The 22,558-nt window shown below is 42.5% G+C and overlaps 1 protein-coding gene across 1 annotated transcript in view; it reads left to right on the top strand.

Annotated features, from left to right (window-relative positions):
* Positions 1 to 22,558, top strand: part of LOC124615510 (V-type proton ATPase subunit d) — a 68,522-nt gene that overhangs the window by 10,791 nt on the left and 35,173 nt on the right. Inside the window, exon 4 of the mRNA XM_047143469.1 lies at positions 6,862 to 7,019. Within this exon, the coding sequence (XP_046999425.1) occupies positions 6,862 to 7,019 (158 nt within the window). The remainder of the gene's footprint in view (positions 1 to 6,861; positions 7,020 to 22,558) is intronic.

Here is a 22,558-nt window from a genome sequence, read left to right on the forward strand (position 1 = left end):
CCTTACCAGGACACTTTTCTCACCTGTGTATCATGCACTGGTAGGAACTGATGTCACACACTAGCAGCTTCATTGCACCTTTGTAATCCAGACCAGAATCCTTTATAGCAGCAAACATCAGCTTAGCATTTTAATGGGTCTCACATACACAAACATTGTGTGTGTCCCTTGCACTTACAGGCACAACCCATTTTGGCCGAAGATTGAAAAAAGATGATAAACCTACTTTGGTATTGGCATACTTTTCCTTGAATTCTACATATAGTTCTGATATGTTGCATAGCAACAATCTTTTTTGCATCTGTACACGTACCTTTCCCATTTTCACCGTTAGTCTTTTTTTCCAGGCATTATTCGGCTATAGTCATTATTTTCGTAAAACTCCGACACTAGCACCTTTATTTCTGAACTCAATTGCTTACCCTGAGCCTGCTGAAATTGTGGAAGCACTCCTTGGGTTGCTTTTATTTTCCTAGCTTGCTTTGCCATGTATGTAGAAACATTGAATTCCTTTGCAGTGTAGTCAATAGACCAGCTGGAAGGTGCAAGGATGAGAATAGCTACTATTTTCTGGTGTGTGAATATGGCACATTTTTCTTTCAAATCATGCACAATTTTGTCCAAATCAGAGCATTTCTGGCATGATTTCTGTTCCTTTGGAGCAGATAGTTCCTCCTCTTCCACCATTAGTGTGTCAGCTATTTTGTGTTTTAATTCCATTTGAGCTTCTTGTAGTTTTCTTCTACCATAGCTGGGCCTGTCTCTTTCCCAACTTTGTGTGTCTTCATGGGAGACAAACCAAGAGCAGTCACTGAAGTATTTAATTGCTCATCTGCTGTGGTTGTAGGTGGCTGATACTCTTCGTCACTGCCATGTAAATTATCAGAAGATTCTTCATTTTTTAGCAGTGTAATACACCTGAAACATAACTGTTTTCCTGGTTTCATGTTAAGTCCCATGCACTGATTCACTTTCAGTACTGATTTTATAACAACTTCTCTGAGGCTACGCTTCACTGTCTTCTTATGAATCCAAAATTGATCAAAACAATTTCTTTGTAGGAAAGAATACTTATCCAGAAACACTTTCATATGATGATAACAAACACTAAAGTTTCCTGGAACTGTACTTCTTGTGCCCACAGGGTGTATCCTGGATCTCCATAGCAACAAATCTTGGTCTGGTTCATCCAGATCATACAGTACAAAGCGAATGCCACATTTTGTTCCATTTGTTGTTTTATGACATTCAGATGCTTGTGCTCTACCAGTACTGCAACTTGTTTGAACAAAAGCACCATTAGTACACTCTTCTGCCTCCATACTGACTTTCCACAACAGTACTGACCAGTCTGAACTGTTGTTGTTGTCGTGGTCTTCAGTCCTGAGACTGGTTTGATGTAGCTCTCCATGCTACTCTATCCTGTGCAAGCTGCTTCATCTCCCAGTACATACTGCAGCTTACATCCTTCTGAATCTGCTTAGTGTATTCATCTCTTGGTCTCCCTCTACGATTTTTACCCTCCACGCTGACCTCCAATACTAAATTGGTGATCCCTCGATGCTTCAGAACATGTCCTACCAACCAATCCCTTCTTCTAGTCAAGTTGTGCCACAAACTCCTCTTCTCCCCAATTCTGTTCAGTACCTCCTCATTAGTAATGTGATCTACCCATCCAATCTTCAGCATTCTTCTGTAGCACCACATTTTGAAAACTTCGATTCTCTTCTTGTCAAAACTATTTATTGTCCAAGTTTCACTTCCATACATGGCTACGCTCCATACAAATACTTTAAGAAACGACTTCCTGACATTTAAATCTATACTCGATGTTAACAAATTTTTCTTCTTCAGAAACACTTTCCTTGCCAATGCCAGTCTACATTTTATATCCTCTCTACTTCGACCATCGTCAGTTATTTTGCTCCCAAAATAACAAAACTCTTTTACTACTTTAAGTGTCTCATTTCCTAATGTAATTCCCTCAGCATCACCCGACTTAATTCTACAACATTCCATTATCCTCATTTTGCTTTTGTTGATACGGTTACACGACAACCTAATCAACCGTGACAGTGGCTACCATATCAGTAAAGCCTGGGAGCCTGCAATCAGGAAAACCAGAGCAGAACTTTCTGTGCCACCAAGGGCCACGGACGGAGCAGACAGAGATGGATGCCGGGACACGAACCCCGCACATGCATCCCCCCCCAACCACTGGCGGCTCAAGGCGCATTGGGCAATTCCGTGGGCGCGTGATTGGCTGGCAGGAGGAAGGGGAGAGCGGTCCAGCAGAGATATCAGCCTGCGACCGACGATATCCTGGTACTTCGCCTGAAGATAGAGATGCATTCCTTCGAAACATTGCTACAAGACGACGACGCTACTGGTCTGACAACTGAAGACTTCATGTATGAAATTCCCTGAGAAAGCCTGCACTCACATAAAAGTCAATCACTTTGTTATAGCTTTAGGAGCTACACTCAGATGCTGCAGTATGGTGGCCATGCCCCTAGCAGCTTGTAGTGAGGTGGGTAACAGCGATGTGGTGTTGACCATCATCCGGCCAGCAACCTCTGACATATATACCCCAGAATGCTGATGACTCTGACTGACTGACCAGTAATATGTAGCCCAGTTGCACATGCCACACTGTGCATGTGCTGTCCGCGATGCAAGAAGGGACCGGAACTTTTGCATAGGGTGCCAACCTCCAAGTGGGAAGTCGTGCACATGAGTGGTGGCACAAGGCACCAAGGTGCTTACACCAGCATAGAAGGGAGGGTGGCTGTACCACCCCAACTGCCTCCCTAGCACAACCAACTGCCCTCTGGCAGGAGTCGAGCTGCTGCTGCTGCTGCATGACCCTGGAGTGGCCCACCAGTGAAGCGAAGACAGTCCCAGAAGGCAGTTTTGGCACTAACAGGTGCTGTCCACACTGCAGGAGGGGTATTCTTCGGTGTGATGGTGCCCGGCATAGCCCTTTCATCATTGGTCTGCAAGGCTGTGAATTTCTGCTAGAGTCACAGCTGTTTATACAAGATAGTATCTCATTTGCTGTGTCATGGCGCCACATCTAGTCACGTTTCTGACAACATTTCTGCACTCTGCCGGTTGAGAAACTACTTGGCTCAATCTGTAACACCCCTGCTTTATTGCTGTGCTGGATGGTTTGTGGTGCTGGGCCTATTCTGTCTTTTAATATGAAAACAGCTATGGTCTTTTAATCGGTATAGCAACATCCTGTGTCTGTTGGCTGGCTGTGGCGTTTGCAATGCTATGCTTCTGCAGAAAATGGTGGTGGCTCTACAATCGAGATGAACATCAGAATTCCCAGACTCCTGAACCAGACTTGACAAGAGGCTCATTAACTTATACCACATATTGCTCATACTGCTCATTTCAGAGCCAAAAAATACTCTCTCCAAATAAGACGACTTACTTCAGAATGTAATACCATGTCATAAATGAATGAAAATAAGCAAAGTAGACTAATTTTCCTGTTCAACTATCACTTACTGCAGATACTGTTATGATGGTCAATATAGCAGCATTCAGGTTTTGAAGAAGATCCTGAATATGGGCTTTTGATGACAGCTGGTTATCTATTTAAACACTAGGAATTTGAATTGTCCATGCTGTGTAATCAAAATGTCAGTTTCAGTGGAATGGTGTGATAGAAACTGTAAAAACTGAGTCTTACTGTGATTTAGCATCAGTTTATTTTCTGCAAGGCATGAACTTGTCTTAACTGCACTTTTTGATACATTGCCTATGTTCCACTCAACATCCGTTAGTACCAGGAATCATCTGTTATATCATATATAAGAAACAGCAATGGTCACAGCACTGACCTCTTCGACACTTCCTGTTTAGCTGTGCCCCAAACATGTGTCATCTCATAGCCTTTCTCATTACTGTGTAGAATGACCTTTTGCTGTCTGTTCTTAAAGTATTTGTGAAACCAGTTGTGAACTGCTGCTCCTATTCCATATGGGTTCAGTTTCTGTAGTAATACTTTGTGATCAACACAAATGCCTTAGTTAAATCAAAGAAGACTCCTACTGTTCCGAATTTTTTATTTCATCTATCCATTGCCTCGCAGAGAAAAAGGAAGATAGCATTTTTAGTTGCTAAACCTCTTCGGAATTCATATTGTATGTTTGACAGCAAATTACGTGAACTGAAATTATCAGTTGCCCTTATAAATACAGTCTTTTCAATAACTTTTGCAAACACCTATGGGCTTAGAAAAAGCTCTGAAATAAAGCAGTTTCACTATTACTTTGACTGGAAGCTGTGGAAGCTGTTTGATCATCTACCATACAGTTCTTTCCTTGCTCCTAGTAATTTCCATCTTTCTGTAAGTCTTGAGAAAACCAGAAAGCGTTTTTACAATGATGAAGAGCTGAAGACTGCCACACACTGGTTCCATTTCCAAGTGGCAGACTTTTGAGACACATGAATACAACAGTTTATCTCACAGTAAGATAGATTCTCTGGTGATTGTCGAAAAGTAGCTCAAGCATTGCTGTATCTGTTGCCAGTGAAAGCGCTTTTTTTGGTAACACATTGGGGAAACTTTTTGTAGATCTCCCTAGTATGTAGGCTAGTTTTGGCAACACAGATTCCCCTACAACTGTTGGTTATATTTTTTCTTGTGTTGTATAGTATTATAAATCGTCTGCAACAAGCCCCCATGACCGTTATCATGAACAGATATTGTGAAATATGTCTGAACTGATTTGAATTCTGATGCTTCCACTTTAATCTTCCATCACAGCATAATTTGAGTTGACTCTTCTGTTTACTTAAAGGTTTCTACTTCAAAGAATGTTCCTTTTAGACTGTCACTCCCAATAAAATGTCACATTGTCATTCATAATTTAAATCATGTAGACTTAAAATTAACTCTCCCTCTTTCCCCTTGTACAGAATCTTGAACTGAAAAGATATATAATATTCGAAATTTTGTGCCATATTTGACAATTAAATAAATTGGCTTTCCTCTGTGGATGACTGCAGATTTCACTAAAGATCGACCTGATTCTTGGTGCAGTTGGCTGTAAGCTGGTAGCAATTGCCATAACTTATACAGAGTTCAACAGCATTAACAGTGGGATATAAAAAGTATTTAACTTTGAAACAAATTGGCAAATTTATTGAAACACACATTGGAAACAAAAAATATATATGCCAAGTACTTGTTTTTTAATATAACACCATACAAATAGTCACCATCTCATTCTGTGCATTCCTCCAGGTGGCAAACAAAAGCTTCCATCATCTGACCCAGTATGTTCAGTGGAATCTGCTCCACAGCTGTACACATTCTTTTCTTGCGTTCATCCACAATGTGACGACATGTAGCTTATGCTTAAATCTTTAGTATCCTCACTAGAAAAATTCAGGCGCATTCAAATTGGGTGATTGTGCTGGCCAGTGAATGTCTGCAAACGTAGAAATAAAGTGACCAGGAAAATGGCACTGCAAGACATTCACTGAATGGCAAGCCATATGATTTGTTGCCCAGTTCTGGTAAAACCACATCGTTGCTCAACATTTAAAGAAAAGTCATTTAATATTTGGACCTAGCTATCACTAATGACCATTGGTGCATCGCCATGTCAGTCCTCAAAAAATATGGACTGGTGATTCCAGATGAAGCTACACTGCACCACACAAATGTTCACTGTATAGGGTTTTCTAATGCAGCCAGTGAAAATTATGTTGGTTATGTGATACTCAGTACCTGTAATTCTGTTTATTTATTCCATTGTCTACATGAAGCAAGCTTCATCCGATATCTACTGTTTTGCATCTGTGGGTTGTATACTAAAAGTTCCAGCAGGTGCAAGGCAAAGCTTCATCGGGCAGCTGCATCTCGTTTATTTAGTTTCTGCACAGCCTGAAATTTGTATGGGTAGAAGTGGAGGCTGTTATGAATAATGCTCCACTGGGAACAATCTTGACATTTTTAGCACCAAAACATATTTGGCGGCATGGTAAGGACTTCAGATGAGTTGCTTGATGCACCTGCTACACTTGCTTTGCGGACTGCTGCATCCTTTGTTGCCCTGCACTCTTCTTCATTGCACAAGATGCAGTTGTCTGGAATTGTTGACCCCACCCTTCCACCCCATACAATCATCTGATGATCCAAGACTTTCATCATGTCATTTCAACTCAAAATAGTGATGAAAGACTCGCTAAATTGTGATGAGAGTCCCGTTGTCGTTTTTTAAAAGTGCTTTGACAGCGAATGCTCGATGCTCGGAACTACACAAGTTCGTAATTACAAATGACCAGGGCCTCGGTGCAGCATGTGCATACTTGTTTTTGCAGGCACAACAGCAGTGCTATACTATGACTCAGATTGTACTATTCATTGTGTTGGACCCTGTATATGCTTTGCCAATTCATGGAGCTATATTTCTATGATGCCTTTCTGCAAAAGTTACCATGTAACTGAAGGAAAAAGAAATGCTACCCACATTGCCGTGGGTGGTGTGAGTTTTAAAGTTATTTCATTTAGTGTAATTGTTTTGGAATAGTCACTGTTCTTCTTATCATCTTTTTCACCTAACAAATAAGTATGTACTCTTTCTAATTAAACATATTGTATTTGCAATATTCCTCAAATTTTGTACTGACTGCTCCAGAAATATGTTTCTTGACACACAAATAGTTCTGACTGAACCTTCTTTATTAGCCGTCAGTTAACACCTTTTTCTGCTGTTTAAGAGCATTTCCTTGTTTTAGAATGTGGGCATTCTGACATTAATTTAACTGAAAGAATAACTACACAGCTGAAGACAGTAATTGAACTTGTAATATTACTTAACTAAATGTTTTTCTCAGCTCCGTTCTTTGTGGACTGCATCAGTGAACAAGATCTTGATGAAATGAATATAGAAATAATACGAAACACCCTGTACAAGGCATACTTAGAAGCATTCTACTCTTTCTGCAAAGAACTTGGTGGTACAACAGCTGACACTATGTGTGAAATTCTTGCTGTAAGTGAAACAGTACTTATGATTTGTTATGATTAATTAAGCTACTAATAATTTACATCTTTTGTTTGTGCTTATATTATTGTCTATGAATTTCTGCAAAATATGGGAGAAGGGCATGTACCTTACCTCTGCATGTCTCTTGTTTAGCTAAGATAGTGGCTAGTAATTAGTGTTTGAAAATGTATGAACTTAAGAAATGTTTCATCTCTAATACCATATCTTCCTTTGAATTTTCAGTGTTTAATTGAAAGGGACTAAGCAGCAGTAGCATCCTGTGGGATAACTATAATCTTTATGTGACAATCTAAGGGAGGTGTTGCAATGTTTGACATTGGATGTACATTCAGGAGGCTGTCTCTCAATCCAGATTTAAGTGTTCCATTGGTTCCTTTAATCACTGGAATTGAATCCAGAGATTCCTTAAAAAAGGACACAGCTTGTCTCATTCTGTCCTTGCTGAATCTGAGCTGGTACTCATCATTAATGACCTCTAGATGAATGATGCATTTAGTCTAACCTTAGTCCCTTCTTAATGGCCGCTTGGAGTATGTAGCGAACCCATAAGTCATGCTAAGGCTGGGATGCGACAGTGTGAATTGAAATCTAACAACCCACAAAATCTGATCTCCATGATGATGAATTTTTGGTGTACCCTTTGTGTTAATCGAATTGCAGTTGCACAGATTAAATAGGCAACCTAATCGATGGCATTCATATGGCACAAATAATGCTCTGAATGGTTTCACCTGGCAACATTCCACAAGCAGATGTTAAGCAAGGCTAACTATACACTTTACAGACAACAATCTGTGTTTCAGTATCATTACAATGATCAGGAATGGTGAGGCGCCCTATGACAGTTCAAAAGCTGACCAACTGTGGAGAACTGCACAGCCTGTTGAGTAATGAACACTATCTGCCATAGAACTGATAACCCTCTGACTGCTGTGGACTAGTTAACTCATCCAGTCGTCTCATTGCTGTCGATGAGATTAAGCACACTGAGCCACAGGTACCTGTGTTCTCTAGAGTGTTAAGACACAGAACTGAATTTCTGCGACATACTTTGAGTTCCAGTTGCATATTGGAATGTGTATCTACATTTGCTGCTGTGGTCCCTCACTGCAGATTTCGATATCGATATTTTTTTTTGTTAGTATTAACTTCATACTCTTCTGTTGTACATTGCTGTGGTTCCACAGATAGTATCCAAAAATGATCACTAGGAGTGACAGAGAGTGTAAATTCTCTGATGTCAGTACAGTGATGAGTCATCAACAGTGTCTCAAAGTAATAGTCCTCAGCCCTAAAAATGAGCTGGTACAACACACTAGTTTGATGTTTCTACGAGAGGTGGAGTCAGCAGACATTCAGGATCTGTAGAATCAGAAAATGAAATACTTCGGGAAAGAACACACCTTAGTAACACTTTTGATCACAAACAAACTTATTTCCGGCCGTTAAATAATGCGTTTGATGAGTTGCGTTCAGGGCACACGTCAGTCGGTTAATGACTCAGACATACTCTTATTTTTTATGATATTCCTGTCAGAAGACCTGTTTCATTTTACAGCAGACAAAATATGTTGATTTTGCATATATACCAAGGCAAATACTCGTGACTCTGTGCATTATTGACTATCAAGGTGGAATGATAGGCGATTTTAGGAACTATAGTTTTGTTGCTATTTGTCTTCTGATTTTTCAAGTTAAAAAGTTGAAAATAAATGCTTATTGGTCCATAGATATACTTTTATCACTCCAGTTTTAGCAAAATTATTTCTAGAGACCATTTTATTTTACTTTTGAAAATGCTACACTTTTGTGGCAACTGTACAGGTGACAGTTTGTTCAAAATTAGGAATATTGTTGATAAAGTTCATACAGCATTTCACAGTTCATTTAGTCCACATAGGAAGCTTTACATGATGAAAATCTTTCATTGTTGCAAGATTGATGATCTTTTAAACAGTTTATCCATTCAAGCAAAGTAGAATCAGAAAATACATATCTGTGCTGTTTGTCTGTCGTACTGGGTACATTTTGCAAGTCGTTGTATATACTGCTGCACTGTTTATCACCATCATCATCATTGTTAAAGGTTATCTTAAATCCCATGAATTAAAATAAATAAAACATTGATCTTGCCAAAAGCTGAGAAGTGAATTTTCTGTTATATCTCTCTGGGCTGTCCTTGGATAGTTAGTGTGCCTGGGTGACTCAGTGGCTCAATGCAGGCTTGATTCCACTTGTGCAACGAGAGCTGCATGTCTCCCTTAGTGTGGAACTTAGTCCCTGGCACATCCTGCAGTGCTTCTAGGTTTTTTAGGCACGGCAGACGTGTTTACCAGACCGGATGTGATTACCACAGTCACCAGTTACAGAAATATTTTTCACAAACTCTGTGTCTTTTAAACCAAATAAAAACAGCTTCAGTACCCTCTACTTATCGTGTACTACAAGTACAGTGTGTCAAGGCTGTATCAGAAACATATTACAACCTACCAAATTCTTTATTCACAACTTCACCAATATGATGAGTAAGACGACAAATCAAATGACAAGAACACGTTAGCAGTAGAAGCATCACTACCAATGCTTACAATAGCAGTGGTCAACCAGTCATTACCATGACTGAAAGTATCATTGTTACTAATAATAAAGTTAAATACACATCCTACAAATACAAAAGTACCATCAGGGGTAGAGGTGGAGGAATCTACTTTCAGTTTATTCTTCACGACACTAGCTAGAGGGCCATTCCCAATTTTTAAGTCTGTTGACAACATTGATGTGAAGAGTGGAACTGGAATTGGTGCCACGAAGAATAAACTGAAAGGAGTTGCCTGCACCTCTGTCCTTGTGTGTTTGTAAGATGTGTATTTAATTTCAATGTTAATAATAATTATACTTTTAGTCATGATAATGGTTGGTTGACTGTTGCCATTGTACAAGTTGATAGTAATGCTTCTGCTGCGGTGTACCAGAGTTTTGATTCTCATAACGTGATTTGTTATCACACTTATTGTATGGGTGTAGTTATGACTACAGACTTTGTTAGGGCATACTGTTTCTGATAAGGCCTTGACTCTCCATGGTCATCAAGACCGCCCAAGGCAAAGTTAGGTAGCAGGAACATTGCTTGAACTGAATGATGTTACATGGCTGATTATCTGAGAGTATTTAAAGAGATTTTACAATATTTCAGACCAGCGCCGTAACTAAATGCTTTTACAGATGGGTCTAAGCAGGACATCGGTACCTGTGCTGTGGCTTACCCTGATTGTGTGTACAAGATCTGCTTCCTGAATGAATTCACTGCTTATGGTACAGATGTACATGCAATTTTGAGGACAGTGGAGGAGATTAAGCATGAAAGTTTCTCTCATCTGTTTTGACTGTGTTCACTCAGTGATACGTAGTACATGTATCCAAAAGGGAAATTATCAATTTATCCAGAACACCACTTGCCAGGCATTGTGATTGATGAACTCTGACACAGAGTTGAAGCAGGATAGAATGACGTGCCCGTATTTGTCATCCAAACTCACTTTGACTCGGTGCCCAACTGGATTAGATCAGTTGTTGCTGCCATATGTGGCAGATCTGTGTATAAATTTCACATCCTGTCTAGCACCAGATAACCTACAAATTTAGTTGTGTATTCTTCCTGCTGTACTGTGTACCCTTAGTAAGTAAAATTTTGAATTTATTACCCTTTCTGGTGTTGCAGTCTTAGTGGCCAGCAATCACCAAATCAGAAGTTCCCAATTTTTTGCAACTCCAGATTTGTAACACACTGATGGAACTAGTTCTTTTTTACCTACAAGAGAAAAAACACTCTCTCTGAATACAATACATACATTTTCCTTGTACCATTAATGCCTACAACTATCTTTTTTCAGCCTGTGGCACCAAGAATTCCTTGTTTCGATTAACAAAACTGAGTGTTACATATGTTGCCATCAGTAATATAATCTAAAATTACTATTTTGCTTTATGGATATGTTCAGCACATACATTATGGTTTGTTCTGGTAGAGATGCCTCTACCTCCATAGTTTTGAGTTGCTGGTAACAATTCTCAGTATCTGCATCTACATCTACTCTACAAACCACCATGAGGTGTAGGGCAAAGGATACGTCCCACTGTACCAATTATTAGGATTCCTTCGTGTTCCATTCACATATGGAGTGCGGGAAGAATGATGATTTGAATGGCTCCTTGCATGCTGTAATTATTCTACTCTTATCCTCATGATCTCTGTGTGAGCAATATGTGAGGGTTGTAGTATATTCTTGGAGTAATCATTTAAGTCCAGTTTTGAAAATTTATTAATAGCCTTTCTTGGGATAGTTTGTCTGTCTTCAAGAGACTTCCAATTCATTTGCCTCAGTATATCTGACCCTCCCCCATGGATTAAACAAACCTTTGATGATTCATGCTGCCCTTATCTGTATAAGTTCAATATCCCTGTTAGTCCTATCTGTACGGGTCCCACACACTTGAGCTATATTGTAGAACTGGTTTCACGAGTGATTTTTAAGAAATGTCCTTTGTAGACTGATTGCACGTCCATAACATTCTATCAATAAACTGAAGGCACCTGCTTTATCCACAACTGCATCTATGTGATCATTCATTTTCATGTCCCTACAAAGTGTTACATCCAGGTATTTGTATGAGTTGGCAGGTTCCAACAATGACTCATTGATATTATAGGCATAGGATAATACATTTTTTCTTTTTGTGAAGTGCAAAATTTTATGGTTCTGAAGATTTAGAGCAAGCTGCGAAGCTCTGCACCTCATTGAAATCTTATCAAGATTTTATTGAATATTTAGTTTCTTTCAGATGATACTTCATTATAGATAACAGGATCATCTGCAAAGATCCTGATTTTACTATTGATATTTCTTGCAAGGTCATTAATATACAAAATGGACAGTAAGGGTCTCAACACAATTCCCTGGAGCACACCCGAAGTTACTTGTACATCTGATGATGACTCTCCATCCAGGATAACATGCTGTGTCCTCCCTATCAGAAAGTTCTCAATCCAGTCACAAATTTCACTTGATACCCCATATGATTGTACTTTCGACAATAATCATAGGTGTGGTACTGAGTCAAATGCTTTTCAGAAATCAAGAAATACTGCATCTACCTGATTGCCTTGATCCAAAGCTTTCAGTATCTCATGTGAGAAGTGTGTGTCACGTTTCACATGATCAGTGTTTACGAAATCTGTGCTGGTTGGCATTGAGGTCATTCTGTTCAAGATATCTCATTATGTGTGTGCTCAGAATGTGTTCTAAGATTCTACAACAAATCGATGTCAGAGATGTTGGACGGTAGTTTTGTGGATCATTTCTACTACCATTCTTGTGAACGGGTGTGACCTGTGCCTTTTTCCAAGAACTGGACATGGTTTTTGTTCAAGGGATCTATGATAGGCTATAGTTAGAAGAGGGACTAACTCAGCTGCAAATTCAGTATAGAATCTTACAGGGGTTCCATTGAGCCCTGGAGCTTTGTTCAGTTTTAACCATTTCAGCTGTTTCTCAACACCACTGGCACTAATATTTATTCCATTCATCTTTTCAGTGGTACAAGGATTAAATTGGGACATTTCTCCTGGGTTTTCCTTTGTAAAGGAACTTTTAAAAGCTTATGCTTTGCTACCCTCAATTTTGGTTCCTCTCTCATTCACTAGCGGCTGGACATAAAAACTTTGGTGTAACTAATAGCCTTTACATATGACCAGACTTTCTTTGGGTTCTGTGAAAGCTTGCTTGACATTATTCGACTACGGTAGGCATTGAAGGCATTACGCATTTGTCTTGACAGCCAAACTCATTTCATTAAGCATCTCTCTATCTATAGCCCTACGCTTTGTTGTAAAACTATGAGGGGCGTTTGAAAAGTCTGTGCAAAGTCCGAGAGATGACACCACCGGCATGTATCGAGGTCATTTTAGTTAGTAGCATCTTTGGAAAGAATGCACACCAAATTCAGTCATATTGGTCTATTTCTTTGTGTTTGGCATTCGTGTGAATCAAGGAAGTAGAGTGACTGTAAAAAAATGGACGAAAAAGAATTTCTGTGGTGATTAAACATTACTTAATGAAAGGCAAAACGCCTCAGGAGACTAAAGAGAAGCTTGATAAACATTACGGTGACTCTGCACCTTCGATTAGAACAGTTTATGGACGCCCTGTGGAGGTTACGACTCCAGAAATAATTGATAAAATCCATGATATGGTGATGGATGACAGAAGAGTTAAGGTGCATGAGATTGCTAGTGCTGTGGGCATCTCCAGTGAACGAGTACATAATATTTTGCATAAACATTTGGACATGAGAAAGCTATCCGCAAGATGGGTTCCGCGATTGCTCACGCTTGACCAAAAAGAGAATCGTGTGAAGTGTTGCAAGGATGGTTTGCAGCTGTTCAGGAAGAATCTGCAGGAATTTAAGTGTCTTTTCATCACGGTGGATGAAACGTGGATACATTACTATACTTCTGAGGCCAAACAACAATCTAAACAATGGGTTACCAAGGGAGAATCTGGAGCAAAAAGGCAGAGATCATTCCTTCAGCCAGAAAGGTTATGGTGACTGTCTTTTGGGATTCGCAAGGGATAATCCTCATCGACTATCTGGAAAAGGGTAAAAATATTACAGGTGTGTATTATTCATCGTTATTGAACTGTTTTTTTCCATCACGACAGTGCACCAGCACCCACCTTAGCAGTTGTGGTCGCAAAATTATTTGAAATAGGATTCCAACTCGTTTCACATCTCCCCTATTCTCCAGACTTGGCTCCCGTGGACTACTATTTGTTCCCCAATCTGAAGAAATGGCTGGCGAGACAAAGATTTTATTCAAATGAGGAGGTGATTGCAGCAAGTAATAGCTATTTTGCAGACTTGGACAATTCCTATTATTTGGAAGGGATCAACAAATTAGAGCAGTGTGGGATGAAGTATATAATTCTAAAAGGAGACTGTCAAAAAATAAAAAAGGATTACCCTAAACACGTAAGTAGTTCTTATTTTTGCACGGACTTTTCAAACAGACCTCGTATTATGCAGTAATCTGTTTCTTTAAAAGTTTCTTTACAGTGACTGTATACCACAGAGGTTCCCTTCCGTTATGAACAGTCAGACATTTGGAAATAGTTAATGAGATGAGGCTCAGCGATTCCCTTCCGTGACTTTGCCTTTGATGGTTAGGTAGCGCTAATATTTTTGTTGCTGCTGGAGAGATTCGTGAAGGCAATCGACTTATTTTCTGTCTGTAGCTTCTTGTTCATTTTTATAAAACTGTCAGTTTCGGGCAGTGTCACCCATCTTGAGATCTGCATTTCTTGTAGTTGCAAAGTAGTCAGTCTTAACAGAGCAGTCAGTTTGTTTCATACATTTGTTGTGTTGGTGTTTAATCATAATTGGCCGCTAGTATGTATCACTGTTTAAGCCTTTCATTGCCTATGTTTCCATTACCCATCTCACATAATGCTGTATAAAGCTGTAAGATATTTTTAATTGGCATATTGGTGGTTGCTGAGTGAGTGATTCCTTTACCAATTCCTCTAAACCCATGCCAATACAAATCATTGGTTGTCCCCCTCCTCCTCAGGCAGATCAGATTGTCTCATCCCCATTACTGGTTCCTACTTGAATGGCCTACATAGCCTTGATTTGGTACTGAATCAAAAGCATTTTGAAAGTGTAGAAACACCAGATTAATCTGGTTTCCTCTATCTATGCCATTGAAGATATCATGTATGCAGAGTGCAGGTTCAAGTTTGCATGATCACCATTTTCAAAACAGTGTTTTAAATGTGAAATATGTTTTAAGCTTTTGTTACAAATAAATATGAATGCTATAGACACGAGTCTGTTCACTTGTACTTAAAGCTGCTGATTGATCTGTGTGTAAATAATAGCAGTGGCTTCCAGAATTAACTGAGTATAGATGATTCCAGGAATTATAGAATGAAAGTTTCACTGTGGAGTGGAGTGGGTGCTGGCAGGTTAAAACTGTGTGCCGGACCAAGACTCAAACTTGGGTCCTTAGCCTTTCATGGGCAAGTGCTCTACCAACTGAACTATGTAAGCACAACTCACAGTGTGCCCTGATAGCCTTGCTTCTTACAATACCGCATCTCCTACCTTCCAAACCTCTTAGAAGCTCTCCTGTGAAGCTTACAGGACTAGGATTCCTGAAAGAAAGGACATTGCACTCCTGGAAGAAAGTATATTGCAGAGATTTGGTTTAGCCACAGCCTGCCGGGAAGTTTTATATCAGAGCACACACTTCTGCAGAGTGAAAATTTCATTCTGGAAACATCCCCTAGATTGTAACTAAGCCATGTCTCCGCAGTACCCTTTTTTCCAGGAATGCTAGTTCTGAAAGTTTAGCAGGAGAGCTGCAGTGAGGTCTGGAGATGAGGTACTAGTGGAAGTAATGCTGTGAGGAGGGTATTAGCTCACCAGAAAACAATAGTTAAGAAAAATGGATGTTCTACCTGGGAGATTAACAGGCCACTATAAAAGCCAGAAGGCCGACACCGGATACAGAGGATACTATGATGTCAAAGTCCATAACTTTCATTCCATAAGTTGCCAAAGTTTTGTCTAAGATAACCAGAATCTTACAGAAATTTCAAGTTAATCTAATGCTGCTAGTACTAACTTTACTAGTTGTTAGTCAGGACTATTTATTCACATTATCTCTACATACATTCAGAACATTTTTAATTATATTAAAAATTTTAAAATTATTGTTATTTCTTAGGAAACTATGATGTAAAACAATACTGTATTTGGGAAACCCTGGTCCAATATTAGAGGGCCTGAAGGCCTTAATCTGATCAGGTTAAATGAATAAATTTTCTGCCCTCTGTCTAAGATTGAAGACATTCTGAGAATTAGTGATGGATGATTTACTCTTGTGGAATGTGAGAGTTTATAAAATAACTTATCTGTGTGCTATGTTCTACATAGATCAGAACATTGCAGTGACCACAAATGCTACTCTAACCATTTGCAACCCACAGAGTATGGTATTACTGTATTTTCACTGCATATGTAACAAATATATAAAAAAAAGATCTTCAGCAAAATTGTTCGGAGACTCTTTGAATCCATGCAGTGAAACTTATAGATGTGATAACAGGTATTAGTCGGATAATGCTTCGACTTGTGTTATTTCGACTGTCCTCTCTCTGTGTGTCAGGCTATGCAGAAGGCCACCCAATTGAACAGCTTAGTTTAACAGTTCGTTTGTTACTGGGTCATGTGGATAATCTTTCATTAAGATGATGATACATACACAAAATGCATACAGTGCACTAATAGATAGTGCGACATGGGAAGCGTATGTCGGTTACCGTTGACTTGTCTGGAGATAACTGGCATATGTCATATTGAAGTAGCATGCTTTGAAGTAAATGACAACTGAATAAAATTCTGATACATCCTCTAGTCAGTATGTGGGAGAAACACTAAGATAAACAATAAAAATGTTTTATTTCTGGCTATTCACATTCATAATGGCAGTATGAACCCCCCCCTCCTCCTCCTCCTCCTCCTCCTCCTCCTCCTCCTCCTCCTCCTCCTCTGGGGGGCCCACAGTCCCTTTTGTGGGTATGTGTGTGGCGCGCACGGGGTCCCAAACTGTTGCAGTCTTCTTCCTTTTTCCAGACTGCATTACCGTCCCTGTTCCTCTCCTTCCCTGTCCTTGCTCCTTTCTCCCTCCCCCTCCTTTCCCTCTTGGCAGACTTCTTTATATCAACCTGGCTCTCCTCCCGGCTTTGTTTTGGTATGTGCTATTGTTTAGTTTGCTGTTTTCATCTCCTTTTTGGCATTTTTGGTCCCCTTGGGGTTTGACCTCCATTTCCAACGTTTTCTGTTCAGTGTGAGACCTTTGGGGATGAACTCCCAACCTAGTTTCCATGGTGCAGGCTCCTCTCCCCTTCCTTTTCCCCTTGCACCCTGGCTCTCTTCCTGCTAGGTCACCATCACGGTAGCCAGTCCACGTGGTAGGGCTGTTAAGTACCTACTTGGCTGACCCCCCCTGAAAACACAGGGATCACACTACTAGTACCTGAGCTGTTAATACCTCGTGTATGCCAAGGAGTCGATGCTGATCACTTTGGGGCAGACGGCCCTTGTGTGGCTGGGCGACGCCCACGGGGCGAGCCCCTGGTCGGAGTGGGTGGTACTATGGCAGAGACCTTGCACATGAAGCGACAAAAGCTTCAACATTCTGCCCATACTGTGGGCCGTCTTTAAGAGTGGTAGATGACATGACACTCCTTCTTCTGATCCTTCAGCCTTCCTCTCCCTAGCCACCCCCTAGCTTCCCAGCTCACCAACTTCTGTTGAAACCTTTCCCTTGATACCTGTTTTGTACCAGGACTGATGGTAAAAGTTTTGCTGTGACCAAGCCTTTGTTTTTCATGGAGACGATTGAAGATAAGTATGGCGAAGTGGAGTAAAATGTGGAGTAAAATGTGATCTGGTTCTTTGCTCATAAAGACATCTTCTGCTGCCCAATCTGAAGCCCTTCGTGCTTGTGACCATCTTGGTGACATTCTGGTCTGCGTCGCACCCCACCAATCCTTGAAATCAGTACAGGGCATCATTTTCCACCGGTATATTCTTCTCCAAACTGATGAGGAGCTCAGTGCAAACTTTGAGTGGCGAGGAGTTTGATTTATTCGCCATATACTGTGAGGCCTTAAAAACAATCACACCAATACAGGCACCTTTATCCTGGCTTTTGAGGGGGATACCCTCTCAGAGAAGGTCAAGGTGAAGGTGTATCAGTGTGATGTAAAACCTTACATTTCACCACCAATGACATGCTTTAAATTCTTATGGTTTGGACACACATCTTCCGCTGCACCAATGATAACCTCTGCAGTGATATTGGGGTGCCCCCTCCATGAGGGAGTGCCTGTGCTCCCCGCCAGTGTGTGTAAATTGTAATGCGCAGCATCTTCCACGCTTGCCAGCATGCCCGGTGTATGTGAAAGAACGACGGATTCAAGAGTAGAAGGTCTTAGATCGACTTACCTACAATGAGGCTTGTTGAAAGTATGACTGGCTACATCCCGTGCCTATTAATTCTACTTTTGCATCAATTACATCCATTCCCCCTCCTACTCCCTCATCTTCCCAGCCCCGCTCCATTCACCCTACACCTTCCGCCTCACATTCCCTCTCCCATGCCCCCTCCCCCTCCCCTACCCACCCCTTCGGGTGCTGCTCCCCATCCCCTGCTGGAGAATTGCTCACCTTCTTTGGCAGCCACTGGTTCTGGAGCTCCTTCCTGGGACTCTTCTTCCCAGCCCCCACCTGAAAGGTGATCTGCAGCTCTGCATCGGCCACAAGATCTGCGGCTGGTGGGTGTCAAGATTGCCAGGTGTAATTCTGTGCCCAACCTCACTGCAGTCTGCCCTTCTCTTCCTTCACAAGAGAAGAAGCAGAAACACAAGAACAAGGGCAAGGCCTCTCCAGTACCACCTGAGGTGCCGCCGCCTTCCCCTCCTCCAGCCAATGAACCAACAGAGCGTGACCCCACCTATATCGACTTTACCCCATCTTTATCGGTGACAGATGGCGACTCGGCGGCGTGACCGGCTCCGGTTTGTTCCCTTGTCATCTGGACTCCAGCTGGTTACAGATGGCGACTCGGCGGCGTGACCGGCTCCGGTTTGTTCGCTTGTCATTTGGACTCCAGCTTGAGAATCCTCCAGTGGAATTGTAATGGATATTTGTATCACCTCCCAGAGTCACGGCCCCTACTTTCCTCCTACTCTGCTGCTTGCATTGCTCTCCAGGAGACCCATTTTGTCAACTCTTACTCACCCACCCTTTGTGGGTTCCACACTTTGTCGGAACCAAATTGGCCCCTTGCGGGCTTCTGGTGGTGTTTGCATCTTGGTCCGAAAGGACATTGTTAGTAAATGGGTTCCCCTCCATACCACTCTGGAAGCAATTGCTGTCAGGGTCCATCTGGCTACTCCAATCACAATAGGTAATCTCTACCTCCCATCTGACAGGACGCACACATCCCTTGCCCTAACCACCTTTCTTCAACAACTCCCTTCTCCCTTCCTGCTTCAAGGAGACTTTAATGGCCACAACCCTCTTTGGGGTAGTCACCCAACTACTGCCCTGGGCAGGACTGTTGAAGCTGTTCCGACAGGGCTTGACCTCTGTCTGGTAAACACCAGTGCCCCCACACACTTTAGTGTGGCACACAGCACTTTCTCTGCCATTGACCTCTCCATCTGAAGTCCCGGCCTTCTTCCCTCCATTCAGTGGGGTGTCAATGATGACTCACGTGACAGCAATCATTGTCTGATTGTTTTTGCCCTTCCTTTCAATGTATGTCACTCTGACCCCCTCCCAGGTGGGCCTTCTCTAAAACTGAGTGGGATGCCTTCTCCTATACTACCATCCCCCCTGTACTACCACACAGCAGTATAGATGAGTCTACACAGACTTTGACTGCCGCCATCCTTTTCCCAACTGTTTCAGCCATCCCTTTTTCCTTGGGTTCCCCCCCCCATCGGAAGATGGTCCCTTGCTGGACTCTGGAAATTGCTGTGGCCATAAAAGACCGCCGCCGTTACTCTTCAACACTTCAAGCGGCACCGTTCTACAGCTCTCGTTTTGGACTTTAAATGATTCCGCACCCAGGCCCATTACCTTAGCAAATTTCAGAAACGGATTTGCTGGGAACAATATGTGGCTGCCATAGGACTGCACACCCCCTCTTCACAAGTCTGGGCGAAACACGGGTGAATTTTTGGCCATCGTCCTCCCCCCGGCGTTGCAGGAATTTCTGTGCATGGTGTTGTTCTTACCCATTCAGACTTTGTCACACAGCATTTTGATCAACACTTTGTCCAAGCCTCTGCATCATCTCAGTATTCGCCCACATTCCTCCTCCTGAAAGAGTGCTCGGAACGACTGCCTTTGTCTTTTGTTCCTCGCTGCTTAGAGCCTTATAAAGCCCCATTTAGTGAGTGGGAATTTACCAGTGCCCTCGCTCTTTGACCTGACACAGCTCCTGGACCTGATCGGATATATAACCAAATGCTCCAGCACCCATCGGTGGCTGGCCACCATCGTATACTGACCCTTTACAACCATCTGTAGTGAGGGGTATTTCCTACCCAGTGGCAGAAAAGCATTGTTATTCTGGTGTTGAAGCCTGGGAAGCCACCTCTTCAGTTGGATAGCTAGCCTCCAATTAGCCTTACCAACACCCTCTGCAAGCTCCTTGAATGCCTGGTGTGTCAGCGGCTGTTTTGGATCCTTGAATCTCATGACCTTTTGTCGTTGACTCAAGGTGGTTTTCGCTGTGGCCGCTCTACGGTGGATAATTTGGTGCACCTGGAGTCTGCTATCCGGTTGGCTTTTGCCCATCGGCAACACATTGAAGTCTTCTTTGACCTGCATAAAGCCTATGACACCACCTGGCACCACCACATCGTCACCACACTTCGTGAATTGGGCCTTTGTGGCACTCTGCCCGTTTTTATCCATAACTTCCTTTCTTGTCGCTCTTTCCGGGTCCAAGTTGGTTCCTCCTATAGCACTCCCCATTGGCAAGAAAATGAGGTTCCACAGCATTCTGTGCTGAGCGTCCCTTTCTTTCTCGTAGCCATTAATGAACTGGTGTCTGCTGCTGGGCCGACGGTGTCCCCCTCTTTGTATGCTGATGATTTTTGTATCCACGCCACTTCCTTTGTCATGGGCGCTGCAGAACGCTGTCTACAGGGGGCAATCTTCCGGGCGCAGTCTTGGGCTCTATCCCATGGCTTTCAGTTTTCGGTAGCCAATTCGTGTGTCATGTATTTCTGTCGTCGCCATACAGTCCATCCCCATCCAGACCTGCTTCTCAATGGCCAATCCCTCGAGGTGGTGGACACCCATTGCCTCTTGGGTCTGGTCTTCGATGCCTTGACATGGCTCCCTCATCTTCGCCAGCTGAAGAGGATGTGCTGGTTACATCTCGATGTTCTTTGATGTTTGTACAATACCACCTGGTGTGCAGACAGCTCTATTCTACTGCAACTGTACCAAGCTCTGGTCCAGTCTTGTTTAGACTACAGGAGTTTTGTCTGTGGTTCTGTGTCACCTTCGACATTGCAGATACATTGTGGGTTACGGCTTGGGACTGGTGCCTTCCGGACTAGCCCCATGATTAGCCTTCTCGCAAAGGCGGGGATTCCACCACTGGGAGTTTTGTGCCAACAACAGCTGATATCTTACGTGCTCAGCATTCGCTGCACCCCAAAGCATCCTAATTATGGTCTCCTTTATCCAGACATGGAGATCAACCTCCCGCAGTGGCGGCCATGATGTTTGCTTATCATGGCTGCCTGCATTCAGTCACTCTTTTCTGAGCTCCAGCGCTTCCCTTTACCACTTCTTTTCTCCGCGCGTGCCTATACCCCTCCATGGTGCGTCTCTTGGCCATAGCTCTTTCTTGATCTCTCCATCAGTTCAAAGGATTCTGTTCCTCCGGAGGCCCTTCACCATCAATTCTACTGTCTCCTCAGTTCATGTCATGGTTCAGAAGTGATTTATACTGATGGCTCGATGGTTGCTGGCCACACTGGTTATGCTTACACCTATGCGAGACACGCGGAACTTCGGTCCTTGCCAGGTGGCTGTAGTGTTTGTACTGCAGAATTGGTAGCCATCTTGCGCACGCTGGACTATGTCCACATCTTCTCAGGACTGTCCTTCACTATCTAGAGTGACTCCTTGAGCAGCTTGGAGGCCATCAGCCAGTGCTTCCCTCGCCACCTGTTGGTCATAGCTATCCAGGACTCCCATCCTCTCCTTGATCAATGTGGATGCTCAGTGGTTTTCATTTGGACCCCAGGCCGTGTTGGGATCCCTGGCAATGAACTTGCTGATCGACTGGCTAAATTGGCTACTAACAGGCCATCTCTTGCTATTGGCATTCAAGAAATAGACCTTCACTCGGCATTACATCGTCAGGTTTGGGGACTTTGAAATGCAGAATGGCACACTCTCTTCACCAAACAAGCTCAAGGTGGTAAAGGATTCTACAACTAAGTAGTGGCCCTCCTTACGGGCCTCAAGTAAGGCTTCTGTCGTCCTTTGCTGGCTATGCATCAGTCATGCCTGGCTGACTCACAGTTATCTCCTCTGTTGTGAGGACCCCTATCTCTGTTGTTGTGGATCAATGTTGACCGTGGTTCACATGTTACTGGACTGTCCCGACTTAGCCGCACTGCAACGGACTTTTAGCTTTCCTGACTTGCTACCACTGGTGTTAGCTGACAATGCCTCAGCAGCTGATCTTGTTTTATGATTTCTTCGTGATGGGGTTTCTTATGGCTTTTATTTAAGGGTGGGACCTTCAACCTCATTGGTGGGTAGAGGCGATGGCAGGCCGTCTTGCTCCCCCCTTTGCCCTGACTCGAGTGGCTTTGACTAGGCTTGGTGGTACACCCCCACCCTCTGCCTTCCCACTC

This window comes from Schistocerca americana, chromosome 5, assembly GCF_021461395.2.
Source record: "Schistocerca americana isolate TAMUIC-IGC-003095 chromosome 5, iqSchAmer2.1, whole genome shotgun sequence".
NCBI lineage: Eukaryota > Metazoa > Arthropoda > Insecta > Orthoptera > Acrididae > Schistocerca > Schistocerca americana.